This window comes from Apium graveolens, chromosome 3 (assembly GCF_009905375.1).
Source record: "Apium graveolens cultivar Ventura chromosome 3, ASM990537v1, whole genome shotgun sequence".
NCBI classification, from domain to species: Eukaryota; Viridiplantae; Streptophyta; class Magnoliopsida; order Apiales; family Apiaceae; genus Apium; species Apium graveolens.
In genome coordinates, this window is record NC_133649.1 from 23,258,138 (window position 1) to 23,281,334 (window position 23,197).

The window sequence follows — 23,197 nt, forward strand, 5'->3', positions numbered from 1 at the left end:
CCGAAATAATTTCGGTTCGGTTAACCAAAATATGTAATTCGGTTCGGTTTTCGGTAGCACATTTTTTACAATTCGGTTATTCGGTTATTAACCGCGGTTAACCAAATAACCGAAAAAATAACCGAAATAATATAATAATAAATATTAATATATTATTATAATAAATATTAATATATATATATTTATACCTTTAATATATGTTATATTTATAATCACATCGTAGAAACTTTTTAGTACCGAATGTATATGCAGGTTATGTATTTCATGTATTTTAAGCTCATGTTAATATTAAAATAAATAAAAATTAATTGGTGTAAATAGTTATTGACAGGTAATTTTTATTCCGAAATGCTAATTATGTAAGTTTACCGAAGATCATTAACTCCCTACATGTCATGTACAAGTACTCGCCATTTATTATTTGTATAACATGTGTTTTATGTATCATTCCTATTGTATTGTATATATTTTTTATTATTCTAAAATACTGGCTAAAAAATTATATCTATTTTTATCATTTTTTTATAGTTCAAATAAATTTCGGGTTTCAAAATCGGTTTTCGGTTATTAACCGAGAAAATTATATCGGTTCGGTTTCTAACCGAATTAAAATCGGTTCGGTTTTCGGTAGGCATATTTCACATATTTCGGTTTCGGTTAACCGAAAAAAAATTCGGTTTCAGTTTCGGTTAACCGAATGCACACCCCTAGAGTCAACTATTCATATAAAATTTAAGATTTTTTTAAAATTCGGTTTTAAGTACAACCAAACGGAAATAACCGATTTTTTTGGTTCGGTTCGGTTTATTTATTAGTTTGGTTCAGTTTGGTTTATAAATTTTTATCATTTCGATTTTCGATTATTTCTCGAACCGAACCGACCGAATGCTCAGCCCTATTCAAGTGGCTAAATAAAACGGATGATTCAGAACGAGAAAACCGATTTAAGTCATTAATTAAAATGGACGATTCTGTTTTTTTTTCCGAGGGGGTGATAGAAAAATAAAGGGAGATGGTAATAAATTAAAATATTATAAATATATTATTTATTTTCCTTCTTGGGAGATATTTAACTTGTTAACCAAATCTTATAATCTATATATACTAAACTATTATAAATGAGAATATATAATTTTAAGAACATATCTTATGAAAATAAAATATATCAAAATTTGAGATCTATTATCAATCCTGTTATTGTCAAGTCAAATTTAAATATTTTTAATTTGGAATGTAACAGTTCACAAAGAACTTGAGTTTCCATATTAATATTTTAATTAGAATTTATTTATCAGTTTGCGCTGGGTTATTACTGTTGGGCTGAGTTCGGATTCTGAATTGGGCTTCGACATTTGATATATAATTTTGTAACTGATAATATATTCAAATTTAAATTAAATCTGATATAATGTGTGAGATAAATGCTTGATGTTACATTTTATTTAAATTCAAAATTCATCAGTTTTGATTTATTTAATTTAATGTGCAGTTTAATTCTAATATTAATTAGGGTGGCCAGTCACACTTAGCCTCTAGTATAAATAGACATTCTCTTCTTCTCCTCTCTGCTCTCTTTTCTCTCCAAACACAAGTTCGGAGATGCAGATTTTTCCGGCGACTGAGGGGCTAGTCGAAGTTGGATTTGTTATTGCTGTAAACATCGAATCCAGAACTGTTTTATCCTGGAGGAGACATGGCAAGCATCCCAACGCAGCAGATGGGGGCAATTATCTTTTCAACAGCAGTCCGGGTTTCGAGTAAGTCATGACGACTCAGCTGATTACTTTCTTGTTGCATTGTACCTGTTGGCTATCATTATTTTCTAATTGTTTATCACTGTGTTAAAGTTATGGTTACTGATACGTTTTCGTTTCTTTCTTTCTTCTTTCGATTACTGATTTGCATCTTATTTACCTACATGTTTTGTTATTTTGGTCTTGCTAAATACCTTATATAATTATTTTTATTTTATTATAATAGTCAATATTTCCAACAAACCGCCCTGCTTATATAATAATCTTGACCTTATAAAATCGATCACATGTGAAAGAAGATAAGGTATGAACCATTCCCTATTTAAATCCAGCGATTTCCCATATTTCTCATTTCACAAGTTCATTACTTTTTACTAGTTCTAATTCAAAAAAAAAAGAGACTAAAACATGGCTACTTTCTTTGGCTCTCCACCATTTGTTTCATATCCAGTTACTAGAGCTCAGCATATTTCATCATCTTCTCAAACTCCTCCTCCTCAGCAACCACCAAATTCGCCTTCTCAATCTCCCGTTCCACCGCCTCCAGCCCAACCTCTAAGTGCAACATCCTCAGAGCCAATATCACCTGTCACCTTACCTGACAAGAAACAAAAATCTGCTGTTTCCACAAAAGCTGATTCGACTGACTGGATAGCCTCGTCGTTGACTAGACGATTCGGGCTTGGTGCTGGCCTTGCATGGGCTGGTTTTCTAGCTGTTGGTGTTCTTTCTGAACAAATCAAAACTCGCCTTGAAGTCATTCAGCAAGAAGCAAACACAAAGTAATCAAAGTTTGTGTTTCCACATTTATTATTTCTTTATCAATTCGATAAACTGTTTGCGTGTGTTGATTTTATTGCTTTGTGCAGGGATGTCGACAAGGAAGAAGAAGTGGTGCTACCTAATGGCATAAGGTACAATCTCTGATTTCGAATATAGTTGAATAATTATATAGTTCATTTTGTACTGTGGATGCTTATCATATTAAGGCAATTGCTTATTGATACTAACTCTAATAATCAAGTATTGATGTTCAAAATGATCCATATTCTCAAATCAAGTTAAAAGTACTCACTTTTGTATGTGATCATCCGATATTTCAAACACATCTACGTCGATATGCAGGTACTATGAGTTGAGGGTGGGTGGTGGTGCTACCCCGAGGCCAGGAGATTTGATGGTGATTGATCTCAAGGGAAGTGTCCAAGGCAGTGACAAAGCATTTGTGGATACATTTGATGGTGACAAAAGACCACTAGCTATATTCATGGGATCAAGGCCTTATAGTAGGGGAATGTGTGAAGGAATTGAATATGTTTTGAGAAGCATGAAATCTGGTGGAAAGAGGAGAGTCATAATTCCTTCAAGCTTAGGATTCGGAGAAGATGGTGCTGATTTGAACTCGGGTGTGCAAATTCCTGCATTCGCAACACTAGAGTATATTGTACAGGTTGACAAAGTATCAATTGCACCTGCATAACTTCTGCAAGACAGTATGTAAGAAGAACACAAAAGGTTTTGCTTATAATGATGAAAGAATTAAAATTTGTTTTGGGTTTACAATTTATTAGTGATACTTTGGCATCTTCAACCATTACTTATATGATTAGTTTTGCGCTTATAAAGAGAGCGAACATGGCAACCAATTTACGACAACATGAGATCTGAAAAGAGTCCCTCCAACAATTTTGTATTAAGTTTGAGTGTCACAGCAAATTGGGAAGAAGGGATAGCCTTTTCCTGTTGCTCAGATTTTTATCTTATCATTCCCCACTTCTTAAACTTATTTTGTAGCAATTTCAAACCTTCTCAAAAATCTTCAAAAAATCATACAGTTCATGAAATTAGCAAGACAAATAGCATAAGCGTGTCAAATAGGTCGCGTCTCCAAGGTGACAACGTTGTCACAGACAAATATCCGCAACTAGTTTTATAGATCGATCAAACATAACGTACAAATAGCATGCAATACCAGAATATTCACATGAACGTTACAATATATTGGTCTCAAAGGTAATTCTGTTTTTTGTACAGTAAACAGGTTTTAGAAGCACAGTTTTGATATCCATTTATGCTTTAGCTTCAATTTCATACATGAATAATACATACATACATACTGTCCATTTTTGCTGAATAAGATAGGCCCAGACAGCACTGAGGCTATAGTGGATGAAATAATAAGGCGAGGACAGTACAGTAATAATGCAAAAAAAACATTAAGAACAATGGCACTCTCGTGAGAAGACAATTAGGTCATATCCCTCCAGTGTTGTTAATGTTCTCTAAAGAAAAGACTGCACCAGATCGTGCTTCCTCTGATACTGGAGAATGTGACATCAGAATGTACAAGACCCATATATGAAGACATACAAGGTACGCGATAGCCCAGGCTTTTCCAGCAGAATTCCTCCTCAGAAAAAATGCACCAGCAGAAAATATATGATCCAATTGATAAACCAAGGAACTGAAATGTCTTTTCCCAGATCTAAGTCTGTTTTCAAACATTGGTCTCAGTTTTGATTTAGATAGATCCCATGGCCCCGATTCTAAGTCACTCCTCGATGAAGTACTGGGTAAGCCAGCTGAATCCAGCATTGACTTGTTGTCCTCGAGCATCCTTGAGACTGCCTAAAATATTTTGTTGGAAGCTGCTTACTAAAGCGAACAAAAAAATATACATACATACACAACTACTATAAACAACTGAAGAAAACTGCGAAAGTTCAATTTCTGTTTCTAGATTAAAAATGTACCTCAATTCTGAATTGTAGCATAGCCTTCTCCGAAGAAAGCCCCTCAACCTGACAAAACAATCAAAATTTAGATAAGTCTACTTTTACAAACCGACACACCCATAGAATTCAGAGTGATTTTTTTAAAAAGAGAATCAGTAGTTCCTCAAACTGGATTATTTACAGATTCAGGTGGTGAACTATATAAATAAGGGAAACTGTATATTGCAAAATTTTAAAGCATTAGTACCACTATCATACCCATCTATTTTCAAGTTGAAATTCTAAAACAGTTCTTTGATTTTTTATTAACAGAAAAGAAATACAGTTCATTTGTTGGTTCTGTTGGTCTAGGATTCTCACCCAGACGTTCATCCTTTTAGCAAATCTTTTTGACAAAACAAATGATGGAGAACTTGCACTCCGAAGCATAAACCAACTTTCACTTGCAAACGTCAACACTTCAAATTCATCTCCATCAACGGATTTCATATTTTTTCAGTTAACTGGTTATTTCCTACACATCTTTGTCATTGTGGCTATCATAAAATGGTGAGGGAGCTAAAGCTAGAAAAAATGGATCATCTCCAAACACAAGGTTGTAATTTAGGTAATTCATATAAGCCTTCTTTGAACTTGTCAGTTGATTGACTGCCAAGTCCATAGGTGATAATAAAAAAATGAATTTTCATCAAAGAAACCAACAAAGCAAATGTGATGGGAATCTAACAGACTCGTTATAGTCATATTTAATGTTATGCCATCATGAGTAATGACCATTTTAACAGCTCGATTTTGCCTTTGGCAAAGAGATCACGGGCCACCTAACTGTCCACTGTTTTTAAATAGTAAATCATACTACTTGTCCATTTCAAATATTCTACCGAACCAATTACTTGCTAATATAAAGTTTCACACTGGTCTCCTAGGTTTAAGGAGATGAGCTTTCTTCGCTACAGATACATTCAATCCAAAACATGCATATAACCTAGTATTCCTTTGTTAAATGAAGCTCTAATGTAGCAGGAAAAGCACAAGGAACTGGATTTATTAAAACAAATGGTCTTGGAAATTAATGACATACTATGCGAGACTATAATTTTTCTTTTATTTAACCCAGTTTAGTATCCTAATACTTCATCATTAAGTTATACCAGTTACAGAGAGAATAGAGTAAACAATAAAATTTAATGAAACATGCAATTCATTACACAAACCACACTACATTCATTCACACATAAAATCTAGATTCCTTCAACTTCAGATGTAACCTAATTATATATTTCCTCCCTTCTACAACAAAAATTTAAATGTTCGGCCTTTTAAAGACGAACCTGTGCCTGTTTTTGGATCAAATGATCAGTCAACTGACCAAGCCTTCGTTTAAGCTCTATCTCAACTTCAGTTGGATCTTCTATCTCCTTTCTGGTCATTTCAATATTTGTTTCCAGTGCTTTTGCCTGTATTAAACAATATAAATACTTGAAGTGGCTGCATATAAGAGATATATACGTGTATATATATACTACAGTTCAATCAGCTTGTTTTTCAACATGATGTGTTATTTTGTTGCCAATTTAAGATGAACTTTTTACAATAGAAGACAATAAGAATTACAATAATCTGGAGCAATGTGTCCTCGACACAAAATAACACTGTACACTTCGCAGTATGGTCATGACAAAAAAGGATCAATAACATTTTCCTAAAAACTCTTATTAGTAGAGCAATCTCAATTTTCAGCCTCAAACTTGTTATAAGTCGATTTCATGAATTTTACTATAATATTTGAAAATATATTAAAAAACCTATTTCCAAATTATTCTATCCAGATTTCATCATGAATAACTCTTGATTCCAAATGGAAATAAATCATTTTTTAAAAGAAAAATATCTTCTTTTCCAGAAAGATGCCGCAATAATTTTTTTGTCATATCCTAGTAAATGCAGTTTAGCTTGAATGATAGTACACCATGTTAGTTTTCTGATACTCTAAAAAACCATATCAGATCACTGTAATTCATAAAAAAATACTCACTTTATCCTGTAATCGTGCCACTTTGTCTGTTAGGAAAGAGTACTCAGCTTCAATAATCTCATTTTCAAATTCGATTCCTTTCGAAGTCACCAACTACAATATCCACAATAAGAAATTTTATGTTATTTCTGGAACGGAGTAATATATGCAAGCTAATTACATCTCTATAACTGATAGGATGTGACTTGTAAACAAAAGGTGTTTATACTTAATATTAGAAAATCCGGGTAATACTCACCTTCTTGCCATCCTGATAGCTAGAGATCTTCCTTCTAATTTCTACAGTATTAGACAGAGGATAGTGAGAAAGAATTTGAGGTTAGCAATAGGATAATTAGATCTCAAAGAGTCAACGACATATTAAAAATAATACACACTTTTTACTACTAGAAGTGCATAGATGCAACAATGCAATGAACGATTATTGGCAATGATATATTTACATGCGGAAACATATTAATTATGCTACTGCCATTGAAATCTGACACAATTTGTGAACTAGGCGACTAAATTTGCGAAGACCACAAAGCATTTGAATGCAGTAAGCCTAATTTTGCTACATTTTGCTTGAAATAAACCTACGTAAAAGGTTATAAAGCATGACGCCCAAACGTTCAAAAAATTTAAGCAGATGACAGCAGAAAAAAATCTGAGCATTCATATACCGGTGAAACTTAGTTTGATATAGCATAACATATTACCCTTGATTGGAATTTGTATAATGAAAAACAAAGTACTGTTGTGAGATATAACCACCACTTGCACCTTATCTACACATGAACATGTTTTTAAATTTTTTCGAAACAATGTCTATCAAGAGATTATAGGTTTTATATGTTTGTTTTTTAAAGTAACCGTAACTGTATTTTCTATTATGCACCTTTATCTCTTTCAGAAAAGAGAATTTAACAATGCATACTAAACTCTGCAAAGTGTATTTCACAAACTCAGATTATCAATCAATAATGCATACCTTCATGAGTTCCTTCCTTCATGTCAATCTGATGACGGATTTCTGCAACGCGACTAGCCTGTTTTGTGAAATTCAGAGAACAATAAACAAACAGCCAATTATTATAACTACCTCACCCGCAATATGCCTGACATAGTATTATGATGTTTAAGCAATAATTGGAGCAAACATTTACGAAATCCATCACTAATGAAAAATGAAAAAGATTGAGAGCTTATCAGCCTTTTGTTATGTGTGGTAGCTAAATATGCAGGATGTCTTTCAAAATAAAATACAATACCAATACACATACCTCCACTTCTAGATTCCGTTGTGATGTAGCAAGTAATTTTGCAAGATCAGCATTTTCAGTCTGCATGGCGATACAAATTAATAAATACACGGCGTAAAATACTACTCCCTCCGTCCCGCTGGATAGTTTACGTACACTGTTTGCACGTATTTCGAGACTTCAATAAAGTATAGTTCCATAATGTTTTTTCTTCAATTTTTTTTTTGAATAAAAGTTTAAACATGAAACTTTTTTTCAGAATTTTTTTTTAAAAAAAATATTATGGAAGTATACTTTAATTGAGTATTGAAAAGCGTGCCGAAAAGTAACGTAAACAATCCAGTGGGACGGAGGGAGTAGCAATCAGAGTTCGGGATGGAGGCTATTGGTTGGTTCAGGGATGGGGTGAGTGAAGGAGAATATTGACACAATGATGAAGACAAAAAGGGCCTGCAAAAGAGCACAATACCTCGAGCTTTGCTATTCTTGCAAGAGCTTCCATTCTAGTACTGTTGTGCTTTTGCTTTTCTGAGTCCACAGCTTCCATAGTTTCCATCATTGTTGTCTGAAGCTCTGAAGCCTAAACAATAAGCATATAATAAAGTTCATTCAATTGCCTTCAGTTTGAAAAATTGTAACGGTGACAAGAAATGGTATAGTAGTTGAAGAATAAGCACTGGGATGAAATCAAAACTTTGAAATATCAAATATAGCATCTTGAGTTTTCCACAGATAAACGAAGAATGCTTTAGACTACAATAAGTTATGTAGGAAATATGACAACAATGAAACTAAGTTGGCAGTAATAAACTTAATAACAGTGAGTAACAAAAATGTATTGCAGATATTCCGATGTGCCTGGGTTATAATTTTATAGAATTACCTCTCGTGCTTGTTGTTTAGCTCGGTCTTGAAGAATTTTCTCTAAGCTTTGTTTCTCCCCCTCTAATCTAGCAACCTTATTTTCACACTCTTTAATTGCCTCCACAGCTTTAGTGGCTGCTTTCTGAGCCAAGATCTGCTCTCTTCTCCTCCTCCTTTCCTCCCTCTCACGTTCAATCTCTGAATCAGTGGTTGAAACAGAATCTGTGTCTGAATCAGACGCTCCATCACTTCCAGAAGAAGAAGCTCGCTCTGCATATGCAGACTTTCTCAAGCCTACACTAGTTCCGCCAATCGCTCTAACAGTAGTCCCTAACTTAAAGTGATCATCTTTTATCCTCATCTTTGAATCAGATGGTCCGTCAGCTGCAGGCGGCACTAGCACTGAAGAAATACTCTCGTATGGCAAGTGTGAACTTTCATCCATTGTTGTATAAGTAGAATCTGACTTCTCCAAATTTTTTCCATCTACCTCCCTTGTATGTCCTGCTAAAGAGCTTCCACTTGCATCAGTGACAACTACTTTTTTATCCTTTGTTTCATTGTCACTATGCGAATCAACTGTTGAAACTGACAGCGATAAATCCGATATCCGCGAATCTTCACCACTCAGCTTCCCGTCTGAGGTACCAACCCCATTAGCTTTACCATCCGAACCAATGTCTCCCTTTTTCGGACCATTCACAATTACTTTACTTTGGGCATTCTGCCCTCTGCGGGCCACCAAACTTGCAAGATTAGTACCAGAACTACTCTGCTTCCGAGCATCATTCCGAACGCCTCTTGCACCAGACACTCCATTATTGCCACTTGCACTTTTATTTGGTGTACTCAACAACTCAGTCCAATCACTATCAGTTAACGTAGACTTAGCTTTTACCAACGGAAACACGGATTCCTTCCCCTTTCTATCAATCGTTCCATCTCCACTCAGACTCTTATTATGCGCTACACTTAATGGGCGATCACTACGCAACTTCCCTACCGAACTTTTAACTTCCGGTTTCTTCTTCTTAAGCTGGTCCTTTAACGGCACACTCTCATTACTTTTACTCCGAATTTCATAATTCAAGTCATCCGATTGCAGCTTCTCATTCTTCCCTAATGACTCAGCTGCTTGCTGATCAATCTAAACCAACCCAACAAATCAAACATTTAAAAACCCATCATTCCATTTTCTCGCAATCAACGAAAAATCAAGCAAACAAAAACATAAAGACCCCAAAATTACAATTCAACCAATCTTTAAATTTTCTAAAAGATGCAATCTTTTTCATTAAAACTACAATTCAGCTCATAAAAACTAATGCTTTATTAAATTAGTCATTCGGGTATGCTTCAAACTGATTGTATTATGATTTTTCATATTTGATTACAAATTATAAATTGGGGTTAATAGAAAAAGAACAAACTAATCTATAGAGTGAAAATTATATAAAAATAATACATACATATTAGATACATATATATATGTATAATACCTGTTGAAGAAGAGACTCGGCGACTTTGAGTTTAGAGGAGATCCAACCAGACATAGTTTAGTTTCAATTGGGTGTTCGAGATCAGTGCCAGATTTCAACAACATATGATGTATCTGTTTGCATAGATTGTGTTTTCCCTTTTCCTTGGTTCTTACATTTCATTACTGTTTCATGTGTTTATTAAGGTATGTAAAATTTTAAGTGTAATTCCATATTCACAAAAAAAGTTACAAAAAATTGACAAAATGACATGACATGGGTGATGTGACATAATAAAATAATTTAATTGGTGCTATTAATGTTACTGCATGGATCCATTTATATTTAACCAACAAAAATTAATATGTGACATATCTGATTTGTAACTATTTTAGTAACTCATTTTGTAAGTCTAGTATTTTCCAATATTTAATTACCAAAAAAGGGTTATGTAAAATATTGTGTCTGAACATTTCTCGAAAAACAATAAAAAAATAGTACTGAAAGACTGTAGGAGATAGTACTAAGTAAAAGTTTCTTAATTATATTTATGGGGGTGTAATTTTTTATGATACATTTTATAATATATATTGTACATTGTTTTTAATTGTATTTTGTTACCTCAATAATTTATTTGATATCAATCATTCTAATTTTTTTAATATAATAATAATAATCTATTAACACAATAAAATATAGCTTCCTAAATTTTTATTTTATTTTTCTAATATAGAAGTTTTTTAGAAATAAAAAATTATAAAAAAAAACTTAAAATATGTGGGTAAGAAGTGAAACTAAACATGCCACATTGAAGGCTTTTTACAGTACAGGCTATCTGCATTCTGCGGTTTACTAAAAACAGGTGGGCAGCATAGAAAAGTCAGCGAGCTTTAGAAAACAAATCATACAATTATGTATATAAATTAACACTGCTTAAAATATCCAAATGTTTGATCCAGCCTTGATGATCTTTTATCAAGGTTTTAGACCGGTCTTTCATATGGATCAGTATATATTATGTTCACAATAATTTTTTTTAAAAAAAAAACTAATAACTTTAAATAGGGTGTCAAAACACTCTAAAGTCTGTGCAAAAAGTCCAACAGAGGGAGTCAATTGCATACCCCAAAATTGGTGACACCCACTCAGACAATTGAACAGTACACCAAAACCAAAGATCACCACAGATTTCTTTGAAATGAGCTTAGCTTGTTCTACAATGACACAGATGAGCAACAAAAATTAAAATCCAGCTCAAGAGACTACCACTAAGTATGACCCTAGATGAACTATATCACATCATGTACAACAAGATTGAAGATATTCCTCTTCCACTCGGACAAAGCAAAAAAATATTGCCCCTAAATACAACCTGTGCAATATACATTCTTAGAGCACTCTTAACAAGATACAACCGCGTACACAAAGAATATATAGTCAAGCACTGGTAAATTGATTGTGAAGGCCTGATGTGGGCAAAATCCCCCACCAATATTTTCAATTGACAGCCAATTCTAGTTGGATCGCAAGGCTTCCGTGCACCACCATTACCCGCATGCAATTCCTTTTCTTAGGTTCAAGAAGATATGGGTTCATACGGGTATGACAACCATGGATGCTTCAAGGCTTCTGATGCTGAAGGCCGTTTCTTCGGTTTAACTTCCAGTAAATGATTAACAAAATCAACGAAACCTTGGTCCCCCATTGGTAACCGATGCCTCAATGACGTCTTTTTGGATATTAGGTATTCTAGCCTGTTGGTGTCCTGAAGAAAAGAAAGGGATCCACTGTTTCTATTAGCAAAAAAACTTTAGTAAAAAAGTAGTTAGTAACATTATGTCTGTTCAACGTATACCATACCATGCAATAGAACCAGTTTGGAGTAGACTTGTACATGTCATTTAAATACATATTTCAAAAAGTACCTACAGATTTACTTTATTACACATAATCACTATGTGCAGAAACAATCAGGGCCATAGTGTGTCATTAATTTAAGAAACAAGCATTTCTAAGAAACTTCCATGAGCTTGCTTAACATCACGAATACGCGACACAATTTTCCACTTATAAGTTCAGGAAGAAGAAAGAGAAGTTATTGATACCAGGATCACTTACATATAAATTGTGCATTTCCGAAACAAAATTCCTCTTTTAACAAGATTCGCAAAATTTACTGAAGTACATAACAGTAGAATTTCTATTCAATGGGTAGTGCCATGGACACTATTTGTATATGATTGAGATTAAACAACGAGCTACATAAATTGGAAAACCTCATTATAGCTAGAGTAGTGATAAGTTTGCTGTACACAAACTCAATCACAGAAATATCAGTTTTTGGGGGTTAAAGAGGGGACAGAAAGGGAGGACAAGAAATGAAAATTAACCTGGTTCCGTTCATATAGCATGTGATTCTTGGTGAAGTACTTGTATGTATCTCGTCCTTTGGCAAGCATATCTTGCTCAATTGGTCCTATAATTCCAATTACCCGAGCAAGCAACGTAGCAGGGGAATCATTTTGAAAGAGGACCTGCAACACCATTTAAATTAGCAATATGAATAGATAAGTACTATAATTTAATTTTTCCGCTCTAATGTAATGCTAAGCATATCTGTACATGTCTGTCCTAAACATCACATTTATCCAATGTAAATAGACAATTAGAAAATAATTTAAAGCAGTAATTCTCTTGAAAGGTTTCATGTACAGTTTGGATTCAATATCATTGCCCACTATAAGGCTCCTGTAATGGCTACAAACTTAACATTATCATTATTTAATCAAAGTAATTTGTCGATAAAACAATATCATGGTTATTAGGACCATAAACAATTATTTGTTTCTCAACATGTGACATCGATTAGCAGATATTTTATATTATAAACTGGAGGAAAGTGGATGTGATACCATTGTCAAGTCCGAACGGCCCTTATTGGTTGAATGATACACCAGCTAAAGTTTCAAATTAAAGCTAAGCGGGAAGTGGGAACGAATCTGGAATGACTTTCTCAAAATAAGTTGTTTTATGCAACTTGGTCGTCAATACTGCAGACTAGTGGATCTGACAGTCACATGACGCGGTATAATACCAATAAGACTGAATCCTATTGGGTGATATCATTGTGAAAACACCCATACAGTACGTATTACTGGAGTTATTAATATGAAGGATAAAAATATGGCCAGGGCCAAATTAGTTGTTAAATCAATTGCATTTTAATTATAAATATATATTATGTAAGAATCTCCACAAGATTAGCAAATGATTACTAATATGATTATGACTATTGAATGTTTTTAAAAAGGAAATAATCACATTAAATTCAGTAGGGAACTCACATTGCCAGTACAAAGTTCTGCCAAGATGCAACCGAGTGACCAGATATCAATCTTTTTGTCATATGGAAGTCCTAAAATAACCTCAGGTGCTCTGTAGGATCTGGATTGAACATAGGAGCAAAGATGATCTGTTTCAAAACAGCTGCTGCCAAGATCAATGACCTTCACCTCACACCTACTGTAGCTTTTCACCAAAATGTTCTCCGGCTTCAGATCACAATGAATAAGACCAAGACCATGTAAGTATTGAAGGGCCTCCAAACACTGGATGGTTATAGACTACAAAGACAAAGGATAAAACGAGAACAAGTAAATACTAATAAAATTAGAGAATACATGAGGGATCAAAAACTCAATAATAAATAGACAACAGACCTGCAGTCTTGGCATCGTAAAATAAACCTCTCCTCCAGACTCTCGATTAAATTTATGAAACTCATATAAGTTTGCCTTAAGAAGTTCACACACTATTAGCAAATGTTCCTGGAAAAGTAAAGATAACATGAAATAATTACGGAGTGATAAGAGTAATAAATTGTGCAATAGTCTTAACTTCAGACTCTTAAGAAGGGCACTGTATACAAGCACCACAAAAAGCATCGAGGAAAATGTGCACAGCACCAATCTGTACTTCTGCGATTTGAGAGCAAGTCCAGTGGTAACTCTAAGGCTAGAGCCATTGCTATAGTTTGACAATGAAAAGTGACTTCTGGTGCTAAATAAAACTCACTCTGATGCTTATTTGTAAAATAGAACCAGCTAGCTTTAAATCAATATCATTTGTTGGATTGATGATGTGGCAAGAATAATTATGGCTCTAATTTGCGCTATAGCTAAACTATAAAACTAGGTTATATAAAGACAATCCAATACTTCACTATAATTTAACGCATATATAGAGAATTAGTTCAACTATAGCTGGATTCATCACTGGATTAATCATATTGTATAATTAGTTCAATATTTTAGCTAAAGCACCAAGTATAGCTATGCATTGACCTGCTGTCTGGTCTAATGAAACAATGAAGTTCTAGCTTGTACAGTGATAATCTATACTAAACTATTATAAGCACACATGGGTATTTTTATCACGAGAAAAGGAAATCTAGTTGTACTATATAGCTCCATAGGATATCAAAGAGGCAAATTAAGCTTATTTACAATTAGCATGGTGCACAACTATCCTGGGATATTGATTAGTTGAAGTCTGTCCAATGTTCTATGAAGCTTAGAATGTTTTCATGCTACAATTTCAAGAGGGGAAGAACTCAGACCACTACTGGTTGTTTAATAAAAGGGACAATATGCTTCAGAAGTGTAAGGTACGATCATTAAGCAGTCCATTAAAAATATTATCTTTTGGTTGGAGAAAAGCAAACACAAAAGTAAGATTTTTAAGCTGTACTCAACTTACACGATAGTAGAAGTAATCATACAACCGCAGAATATGATATTTGTCGGCAGGATCATGCTTGTTCACAAACTTCAGAAGCTTTATCTCATCAAGGCTCTGGTCAAAAAAATCTTTGTTGTTCTTTATAATCTTTACACAGACATCAATGCCACTATGAAGGTCATGTGCCTGTATAGCTTTGCTGAATGCAGCAGATCCAAGATATTCGGTTACGTGATAACGTCCAGCTATGACCGAATTTAGGACAACATGGAAATTTTTATCCTCCTCGAAGCCAGTTCTGAGAAGCAAACAGAAGTTCGAGTCTAGTAAGCAACTATATTTTAAGTTGTTAATGGCACAGTCGGAATACTTGAACAAAGGAAAAAAGAACTGAATAATATAATGAGCAAACAAGTATGTAGATATGCAAGAGGTATTTGATATTATAACTTTTAACTATATTGCTTGACACTTTAAACAAGACTGCTTCTTCAAACAGCCGAATCAAAAATCAGCGCTCCGAGTCCATTGAAAGAGATAACTTTATATTTTAATAATGACCGGCGACGACATCACACAATCCTATGCCAGCTCTTCCTCCCTTTCTGCTTTGGCATGGCAAGTGACCAAATTAGGTGGCCATATTACACATCGGATACATTAATATGATGTTTGTCTACAAAGCATATACTACTAGTTTAAGGAGATTGAACGAAATATTAAAATGTGAACAAAAGTTATATAATAGCTGGGAATAACGAAAACTTTTGTAAGCATTTTAAAAACCTGGTCAGACACTCAAACGGTTAGGTTTGCTGTATAAACTTCATAATCCAATAGAATGTGAATGGTCAACTAGATTGTGATAAGAGTAACTGCTTTACTATTCACAGAATTACTAGCAAAGTTAAGCCAGGACATGGTCATGGCCATGGCCCACGGGAAGTGCAGCAGAATCGAACCGTCTAAAGAAATTTAGCCAATACATGTAGTAAAAGACTTTGATCCTTATCGTTGTGAGGTGTAATATTTGATAAACATGTAATGTGAATGCATCCTATAAATATTCCACTTAACAAAAAACATTGCAGATTGAATGTATATTACACATTTTATAAATTACTAGGGACAGGCCACAAACCAGTGGAGATAACTGCAGGGGTACAACTTTGTGTGGCCATATATTATATTTGAAGAGTAAATTACGTTCAGCGCTTATAGACTTGCCTGTTTTTCCTATGCACAATCTTAAGGTTGAATGTCTCAAATTCCTCCTCTTGAGCTTTTATCTGCTTCACTTGCTCTTGCACAGCAGCTGCCTCTTCGTCCTCCAGTGACGCCCCCAGATCCTCTATTGCACCAACGAGTTTTTCGTCCTCAGCTTTCTTGATAAGATTTCTATCAGCATAGCCATAATTTGACAATGAGGAAGGGGATGAATTAACAGATTCCACCACATTGGCATCATCTTCATCCCTTGAGCTCCTGACTGGTAAGGAATCGCTACTTTTCCTTCTCCACAAAGCGAGTATGTTATCGTCTCCAGTTAAAGTACTTAAACCATCATCAATTTCCCTTGCAACATTGTCATCTTTGTTTGACCACAAAGGTTTACCGCAAACTGCCTGCCCTGTCTGGCCATCTGTAGAAGGAAATGAAAAACCTCCTTCTAAAAGATCTTTTTCTTGTGAGCCTGCGCCTTTACTATTTCCTTTGACACTCCTATCTAGGTCGTGTTTAGTCACTCTATTCTTGTCCTTTGATTTGCCACGATATGTCTTGTCCAAATCATGTTCCGATATTCTGGATCCATGTACACCACCATCTTGATCGTTTAGGTACTCTACGTCCCCCTCACTACTCCCTCCAACCAAACTTTCCCGTATCTCACTACCAAAATCAGCAGCATCACTATTGATCCCAACACCAATTGATCTAACTGAACCGTGTTTATCGTCATCCATATATATGCCATGAATCCTAGGCCGTCCACATTCTTCCGGAACTTTCCCCTCACCTAGAATTATAAGATCATTACTCTGGGTGACAAAGCCCTGCCAGACTGGTTCTGCACTCATAAGATTCAGTTCTTCTTCATCCATCAGATGTCCATCATATTGAGTTATTAAATTGTTTTCATCATTTCTTCCATACATCTCAGTCGCTGATAGCCCGATAGGATCATCTGAAAGAGTCATTATTGCATTGATATTTTTCGATTGAATATAATGCTCACCAGATAAGTAGGAATCTTCCTCTGCAAATGACTGATCATCATCCTCATCTTTGTTTGGACCTGTTTCTTGTGGGTCTGGAACACTCCCATGTCCTGTTCCCTTTTCATTGTCACTTGGATAGTCAATTTCATGAGCCAGAAACCATGTTTCATCTTCAATAGGTTGTCTCATATACCCAACATCATCATCATCGTCATATTCATCAGAGTCCCAGTACTCATTTGGGTAATCAACAGATTCACTCAATCCATCACCTATAGTAGCAAAACCGGAAATAAAATCAGAGGTGTCCTCAGCAATATCCTGACTACCAGATAGCCAGTCGCGACCACCAGGTCTTTTTCCGCCTGAAACATAGTAAGTAAAATAAAAACATCTCAATTTCAAAATGAGGAACATAACTTCATGAAAATTGCAAACCCTAAAGAGGAAACCACAAAACTTGTTGCAAAAAAAGGTAAAATATGATTTTTCATATAACTCTTTTTCATGGAACTTGAACAGATCCGCACAAAGGGAATGTATACTAATAAACCACAATAAAATTACCTAATTAACCACTATCTTATTCCATGGCTAGAAATAGCTTATAACGATTTCTTGTAGGATGATCGTTATTTCTAGAAAAGAGAAAACATTTTCAATAGAAGGGATAATGACATGGAACACAACACATAAGTAAAATTACAAGGGAACTTCTAAAATTATTAACAACTAGTAGGGTCAAGCTATATAGATATTCATTATAATGCTCATCTAGATTATTCTAGATAAGCCAAAATGTCCACAAAGCCATGTAGTACAATATTTTATGTATATAGCACAATACATGTGAAGGAGAAGAAAAAATTGCAAAAAGAGCTCCTCTAATGCTTAAATTAGAGCACCCTATGCCAGTTCGACTTAATTCGCAAGAAAGTGAAGAGATAATCAAACATCTATCCCTAAGCCTATCCTGATTCCAGATTGCCATATGGGTTGGGAAAATTTATGAAAACTTTGTAAATAGATTTCTGGATAAAACTCGGGGGTGGACATATCCACACAGAAATTAATAAAATAAAAATCACAAACCTGTAGAGAAACTCCAATTTGGATTATAAGTTACAATCCTTAAAAACCTAAGACTGTAGAGAAGTGAAGATGCTGATGTAAAAAAAAAAAAGAAATTCCCAATTGTTGTCCTTCAAATTTTAAATATCCGAAGGATACATTTCAAAACTAAACCACCAAATAAGAGAATGAAAATGAAAATAAGAAGTTTGTATATATTCAAGGCATATAAGCATAAAGAATCATTATTCAATCACTCCAAAAATATAATATAGAATAACTAAAAAATTAGTTTGAGTCCTGTTTCATATGATGCATGTGCAGATACAAATGATTATTTCCTTCTCCATATTCTATCTCAATATTATTATTACAATGTTCTTGTTTTACACATCACAGCAGCTTTGTTCTTTACTCCCACTTCACCAATTTCCCAAATATATTACGATTACATTTTCATGCTATCTTTTAATCTGTGTTCCATAAACTGTTTTATGAAAGAAAAGAAAAGAAAAGAAAAGCGAATATTTGATTTCTTTACCTTATTCCCAAAAAAATTTAGGGAAGAAAGGAAAAGATCTCTAAAGATTTGGAGAGAAAATCCTTGTATCTTTGTCCCCAAAATCTTCTTCCCACTTTGGAAAAGATTTAAAGAGAAAAGAAAGTAAATCATTTTCCATTCTTTTCTTCATTAATTCTGGAACACAGCATTAGTATTTTTGTTTCTCCTTTCAACTAAAACCTTCACTTTGACTTTTTAGTAAGAAATTCATTAAACATTTTCCATTTTTAAACATTACCCACAACATGATGCCAAGTTGCCTAGACACAAAATGATATTCCAACAACCCTTGCTAGATATATATTCACAGCCAAAACAGAATTTATGGGAACTGCATAGAATTAGACTATTTGATACTTGAAATGTTATAACTTGAAAGATAAGAAGTGTATCCTATTGAACCAATTACTTTTAGCCGTCTCAAGAATGTGCAACAAATAAACCTTTCCAGACGATTAGTGGACAGACAGTAAACAGCTTGATGAAAAGGAAAACAAGTAGTTTGTATTGAACTAAACAGGAATTCTGAAATACAGCTCTCTAAGCATTCGAGAGGCTTAGCCTCTCCCAAAACAGAAAAGAACAACAAACGCACACTTCACATGCCCTCCCTTCATCCCTTCTCCCTATTTAATAAACCCCCCCCCCCCATCTAACCAATTTGCTACCTACACTCCCCTTTGCTCAACTGACTGAGGGTGTTTTACCCAAAGTATCCTTACTCTTACATTATACGTCTAACATATGTCAGCAAAACTGGTGACCTGGATTGGAAGGCTAACCTAGATAGACCAAATAATGATAAACTAAGCAGTAAAGTAAAATCAACCAAGACCTTCTTAAGGACTGATGAATATGATAAAGAGAATGTGCTCAAACTAAGGTTCAAGGCATATCCTGCTGCAAAATAACAGTCAAATACTGTTAATCTTACTAACTCTGTCCGTACATATTTAAAAATTAAAAACTAAAAATAAAAAAGAATTGTTATGTATGAGCACGTCCTTTTTGTTTTGAAGGGTGTGCGAATAATCTAGGGGGAAGGGGGTAGTGCATTATACTAGCTGGACTGACATTATAAATCAATTGAAATCAGAATATAGGTGTTTGCTTTTCTTCTGCTTAATCCATGGTTCCCAAAACTCTTTTATGTTAAGGTTTCTGGACGTGAAGTGGCTTTCTTCCTTGTCATTTTATTTGAACTTCAAAAAAATTAAATAAGCAAAACACCTCTTTTTTCATCCTAATGTTTCTACTCTAAAAACTAAAAGCGGCTCACTAAATTACAAGAAAAAAGTCAAAGAAATTTTAAAGAATATCATAATCAAAATACATGAAGTTCATCACTGCCTTCAAAAAAAAGGTAGTATCCATCCTTCCAAAAATTTATTGGATGCCATATTACTATGCAGTACGAATTTCACTTCCAGACAAGTCCCTATTCTTTAACCAGCTATAAATTTATAATGTATTAATACATTGTTTGACATCAACACTGATATGACACAATCAAAGCACTAAAGTCCACAAGCTCCTTTCAGTGAATAAGCTAATGGTCCACTATTTATTGTTCCATAACCCCGCACAGATATCTAGTTGTGGGGCATTTACCAACTATTTCTTAAAAAAATAATTGTTTTGTAGCATTTGCATCCACCAACTACATAAAGAAAGCCATACTCCAAAGAAACACAAATATACAATCCTTTAACTACTATATTATATCTTTAGAAGTCAATCCATCTCCTATCTACCAAGATTATGGTTGTCATCTAAAATGAAGAACAAGAATATATGTGCAAACAAAGTGTATAAGCTCGAAATTCAAACCACAAATCACTCTCAGGAAAAAAATTATGATATATACATTAGCGAACCTGCAGAATTAATCTCTTGTCCAATTGGAACATCTAGAAATGACCCAATGTGGTATGTATCAGCATTGATAATCTTCGAACCAGGTACATCACGCTCAAACTTTTCCTCCCAAGTTATACTTGATAGCTTATCCTCTGATTTCAGTTTGACAGGTGCCAGGCGAGGGAACTCTTCCTTGTGATTTTCTGATGGCAATAGTGGCATACTCCCAATGCTACTAAAAGTTTTGTGTTCCTGGAATTTTCCAAAAAAAAGAGCTCTTCCGACCTCATCCACTTGTTCTTTTATTGCAGCTCGAATATCGTTTATGTCATCAGATATTCTTTTTCCTTCCCTTTTGTCAATAATACCTACCATCCCGTTATCATAACCGGCCGACATGTCTGGAAATGGAAATACAGTTTTTACTGAGCAGTCTTTCCAAGCTTCTGGCACTGATTGGGATGTGGGACCTTTGGTAGACCACAAATTATCAATGAAACCATCATTTTTAATATACTGAGTAGCACTAATTTTATTTACCTTAGGCTCAGGAATGGAATTACTAGAACTGCCGAGCCATGCCGTTTCCTTCTCACCAATAGAGAATTGTATTCCATTTTCCTCCCTTGCATTCATATCAACTGATGACTTAGTACCTTCTCCCTTCATTTCATTTCTTATAGAATTTGCACTAACCCCAGCAACATTCTGAAAAGGATCAGCTGCCATACTACCATTACTTATAGAGTATTTAGTGTAAAAATCAGGTGCATCATCAACACTTTCTAAAAACCCGAAATCCTCAACTACATCCCCAGGTAATACCCTGGAAACATTTCCAACTTGTTCTCCTGTATGACTCAATTTACTATTATTAGAACCACCATTTTTCGGACCACGCTCGACTTCTTTAACAACAATTTCACTAGAAGAAACATCCCCACTTCCCTGTAAAGTCGGAATCTTTCTAACCCCATTCTCCAAGTCCTTACCTTTTTCTTCATTCTCCAATCCTTCTCCATCAAGTGTTAAATTTTGCAAGAAACCATTCAAATCAGACCTATTCCCCAACTCGCTACGCAATGCAGCTTCCGCCCTCGAAAAATTATTCATTTTCAAGAAATCCAAGATCATATCAATTGAACCCATCAGCTCATCCGCAGCCATTCTTAAATCAGCTTTTAACAAATCAAACCACCAAAAACCCTTAAAAACAACAAAAAATTCAAGAATCAGGGATTTCAAAATCAACAAAAACCCAATTCAATTCAACCAAGAATCAATGCTAAGAACATGAAAAATCATCAAATACAAGCAGAAATGTAACTAAAATGGGTAAAACAGTAATAAATTTTGTGGGATTTTGAAAAAAGTAAAAAGGACAAGAAAAAAAGTTAAAAATTTGAAAAACTTACTTACAAATCCATGTGAAGATGAATCGAGAATTGGTGGGGTATAAAGATTGGAAGTTGCCGTCTATTGCATAGAGAGTATCACCCCAGAAATTGTGTGTTTTGGTTTATTTATTAGTATTTTTTTCTTGAAGTTTTTGTTGAATTTGAGTCCTTTTGGAGCCCTAAAGATCGTAGAGAATCCTCAAGGTAGATGCTTCCAGCTGGTTTTTCCACGTTTACCCTTTCATTTGTACATATTTTCGAGTTTAGCCTTTCCAATGTAATGAACTCAACAAAGCCGGATTAAATTAACAAAAAAAAGGCTGGATTAAATAATGAAAAAAATGACAAAATTGCAGATTTTTCCAAAAAATAATAATATTGAAAATATTCAGTTGTTCGAATACGTTTCGAAAATATTGTTCGCAATGCTCATTTTGGTATTGATGTTAGGGTCTTTAATCAATAGAGTCGCTCATGAATTAAACTCGAGTTCGGCTCATTTTAGGTCAATTTCGCTCAATTCTGTTATTGAACACACACAAGCTTAAACATGAAAATGTGATTTATAAGTAAACGTACTCGAGCCGAACTTAAGTTATATTTGTCTCGAACTCGAATCGAACTAATTAAACTTGACTTAGTTCGTTTGCCTTAATATAAAATAAAAATTTATTAAATAATCATAACAAGATATTCAAATATGTAACACAAAAACTTATAATACAATCCATTTTAGTTTTTATCGTGGTAATTAAATGATAAATTATACAACTATATAATTAATATACAAAATTTATTGTGAGGTTTCTGTCAAGTATAAATATATCGAATCAGGCCTAACTTAATTTAAATTATATACCTTGTGATTTTATAAAATAATTTTATATTTGTGAATATAAGATTAAAAACAAGAAATTAATTATAGTGGATAATAAAGTTGAACTATATTTATAACTTGATATTAATAATATATAGGGAAGAAACAAGTGAATGTGATTTTCTTTCTAATAGTACGATTTAAAATTGGGTTTATATTTGGATTTAAACTTGATATTAACTTGAAAATTATTTTTTATTCAAGTACAAAGTTCGGTTTCTCTATGTTTAGACTCTCGAGGGTAGAAAGATTTCTTAAAGCGGGATATTAAACTCGGCCCACCTTGAGCAAAACTCAATTCGGCCATGTTAATTTAAAACACTAACTATAACTATTTATCTATTTTATAATAGAAAATGTA

General features: G+C 34.1%; 3 protein-coding genes across 4 annotated transcripts; 1 reads left to right on the forward strand and 2 right to left on the reverse strand.

Annotated features, from left to right (window-relative positions):
- The first annotated feature begins 2,092 nt into the window (after positions 1-2,092).
- On the forward strand, positions 2,093-3,301 carry LOC141711994 (peptidyl-prolyl cis-trans isomerase FKBP17-2, chloroplastic). Its single transcript, XM_074514740.1, has 3 exons — positions 2,093-2,536; positions 2,624-2,668; positions 2,880-3,301. Exons 1-3 carry the CDS (start codon positions 2,163-2,165, stop codon positions 3,232-3,234), a joined length of 774 nt encoding a protein of 257 aa, XP_074370841.1. The 5' UTR covers positions 2,093-2,162; the 3' UTR covers positions 3,235-3,301.
- A 368-nt stretch (positions 3,302-3,669) lies between these two features.
- On the reverse strand, positions 3,670-10,297 carry LOC141711993 (golgin candidate 2). Its single transcript, XM_074514739.1, has 10 exons — positions 10,132-10,297; positions 8,652-9,779; positions 8,238-8,348; positions 7,790-7,849; positions 7,498-7,555; positions 6,763-6,803; positions 6,525-6,617; positions 5,821-5,946; positions 4,508-4,555; positions 3,670-4,382 (listed from the first exon to the last, which is right to left on the reverse strand). Exons 1-10 carry the CDS (start codon positions 10,183-10,185, stop codon positions 4,008-4,010), a joined length of 2,094 nt encoding a protein of 697 aa, XP_074370840.1. The 5' UTR covers positions 10,186-10,297; the 3' UTR covers positions 3,670-4,007.
- Positions 10,298-11,278: 981 nt separating this feature from the next.
- LOC141711995 (uncharacterized) lies at positions 11,279-22,195 on the reverse strand. Of its 2 annotated transcripts, none has more exons than XM_074514742.1 (8): positions 21,982-22,195; positions 20,580-21,768; positions 16,078-17,434; positions 14,869-15,148; positions 13,830-13,937; positions 13,455-13,733; positions 12,501-12,644; positions 11,279-11,875 (listed from the first exon to the last, which is right to left on the reverse strand). In XM_074514742.1, the coding sequence occupies exons 2-8, from the start codon at positions 21,727-21,729 to the stop codon at positions 11,687-11,689; spliced, it is 3,507 nt and encodes a 1,168-aa protein (XP_074370843.1). In that variant the 5' UTR covers positions 21,730-21,768; positions 21,982-22,195; the 3' UTR covers positions 11,279-11,686. The 2 variants fall into 2 exon arrangements, with proteins under 2 accessions (XP_074370843.1, XP_074370842.1); XM_074514741.1 differs by having other exon boundaries at positions 21,978-22,195.
- Positions 22,196-23,197: the final 1,002 nt, after the last annotated feature.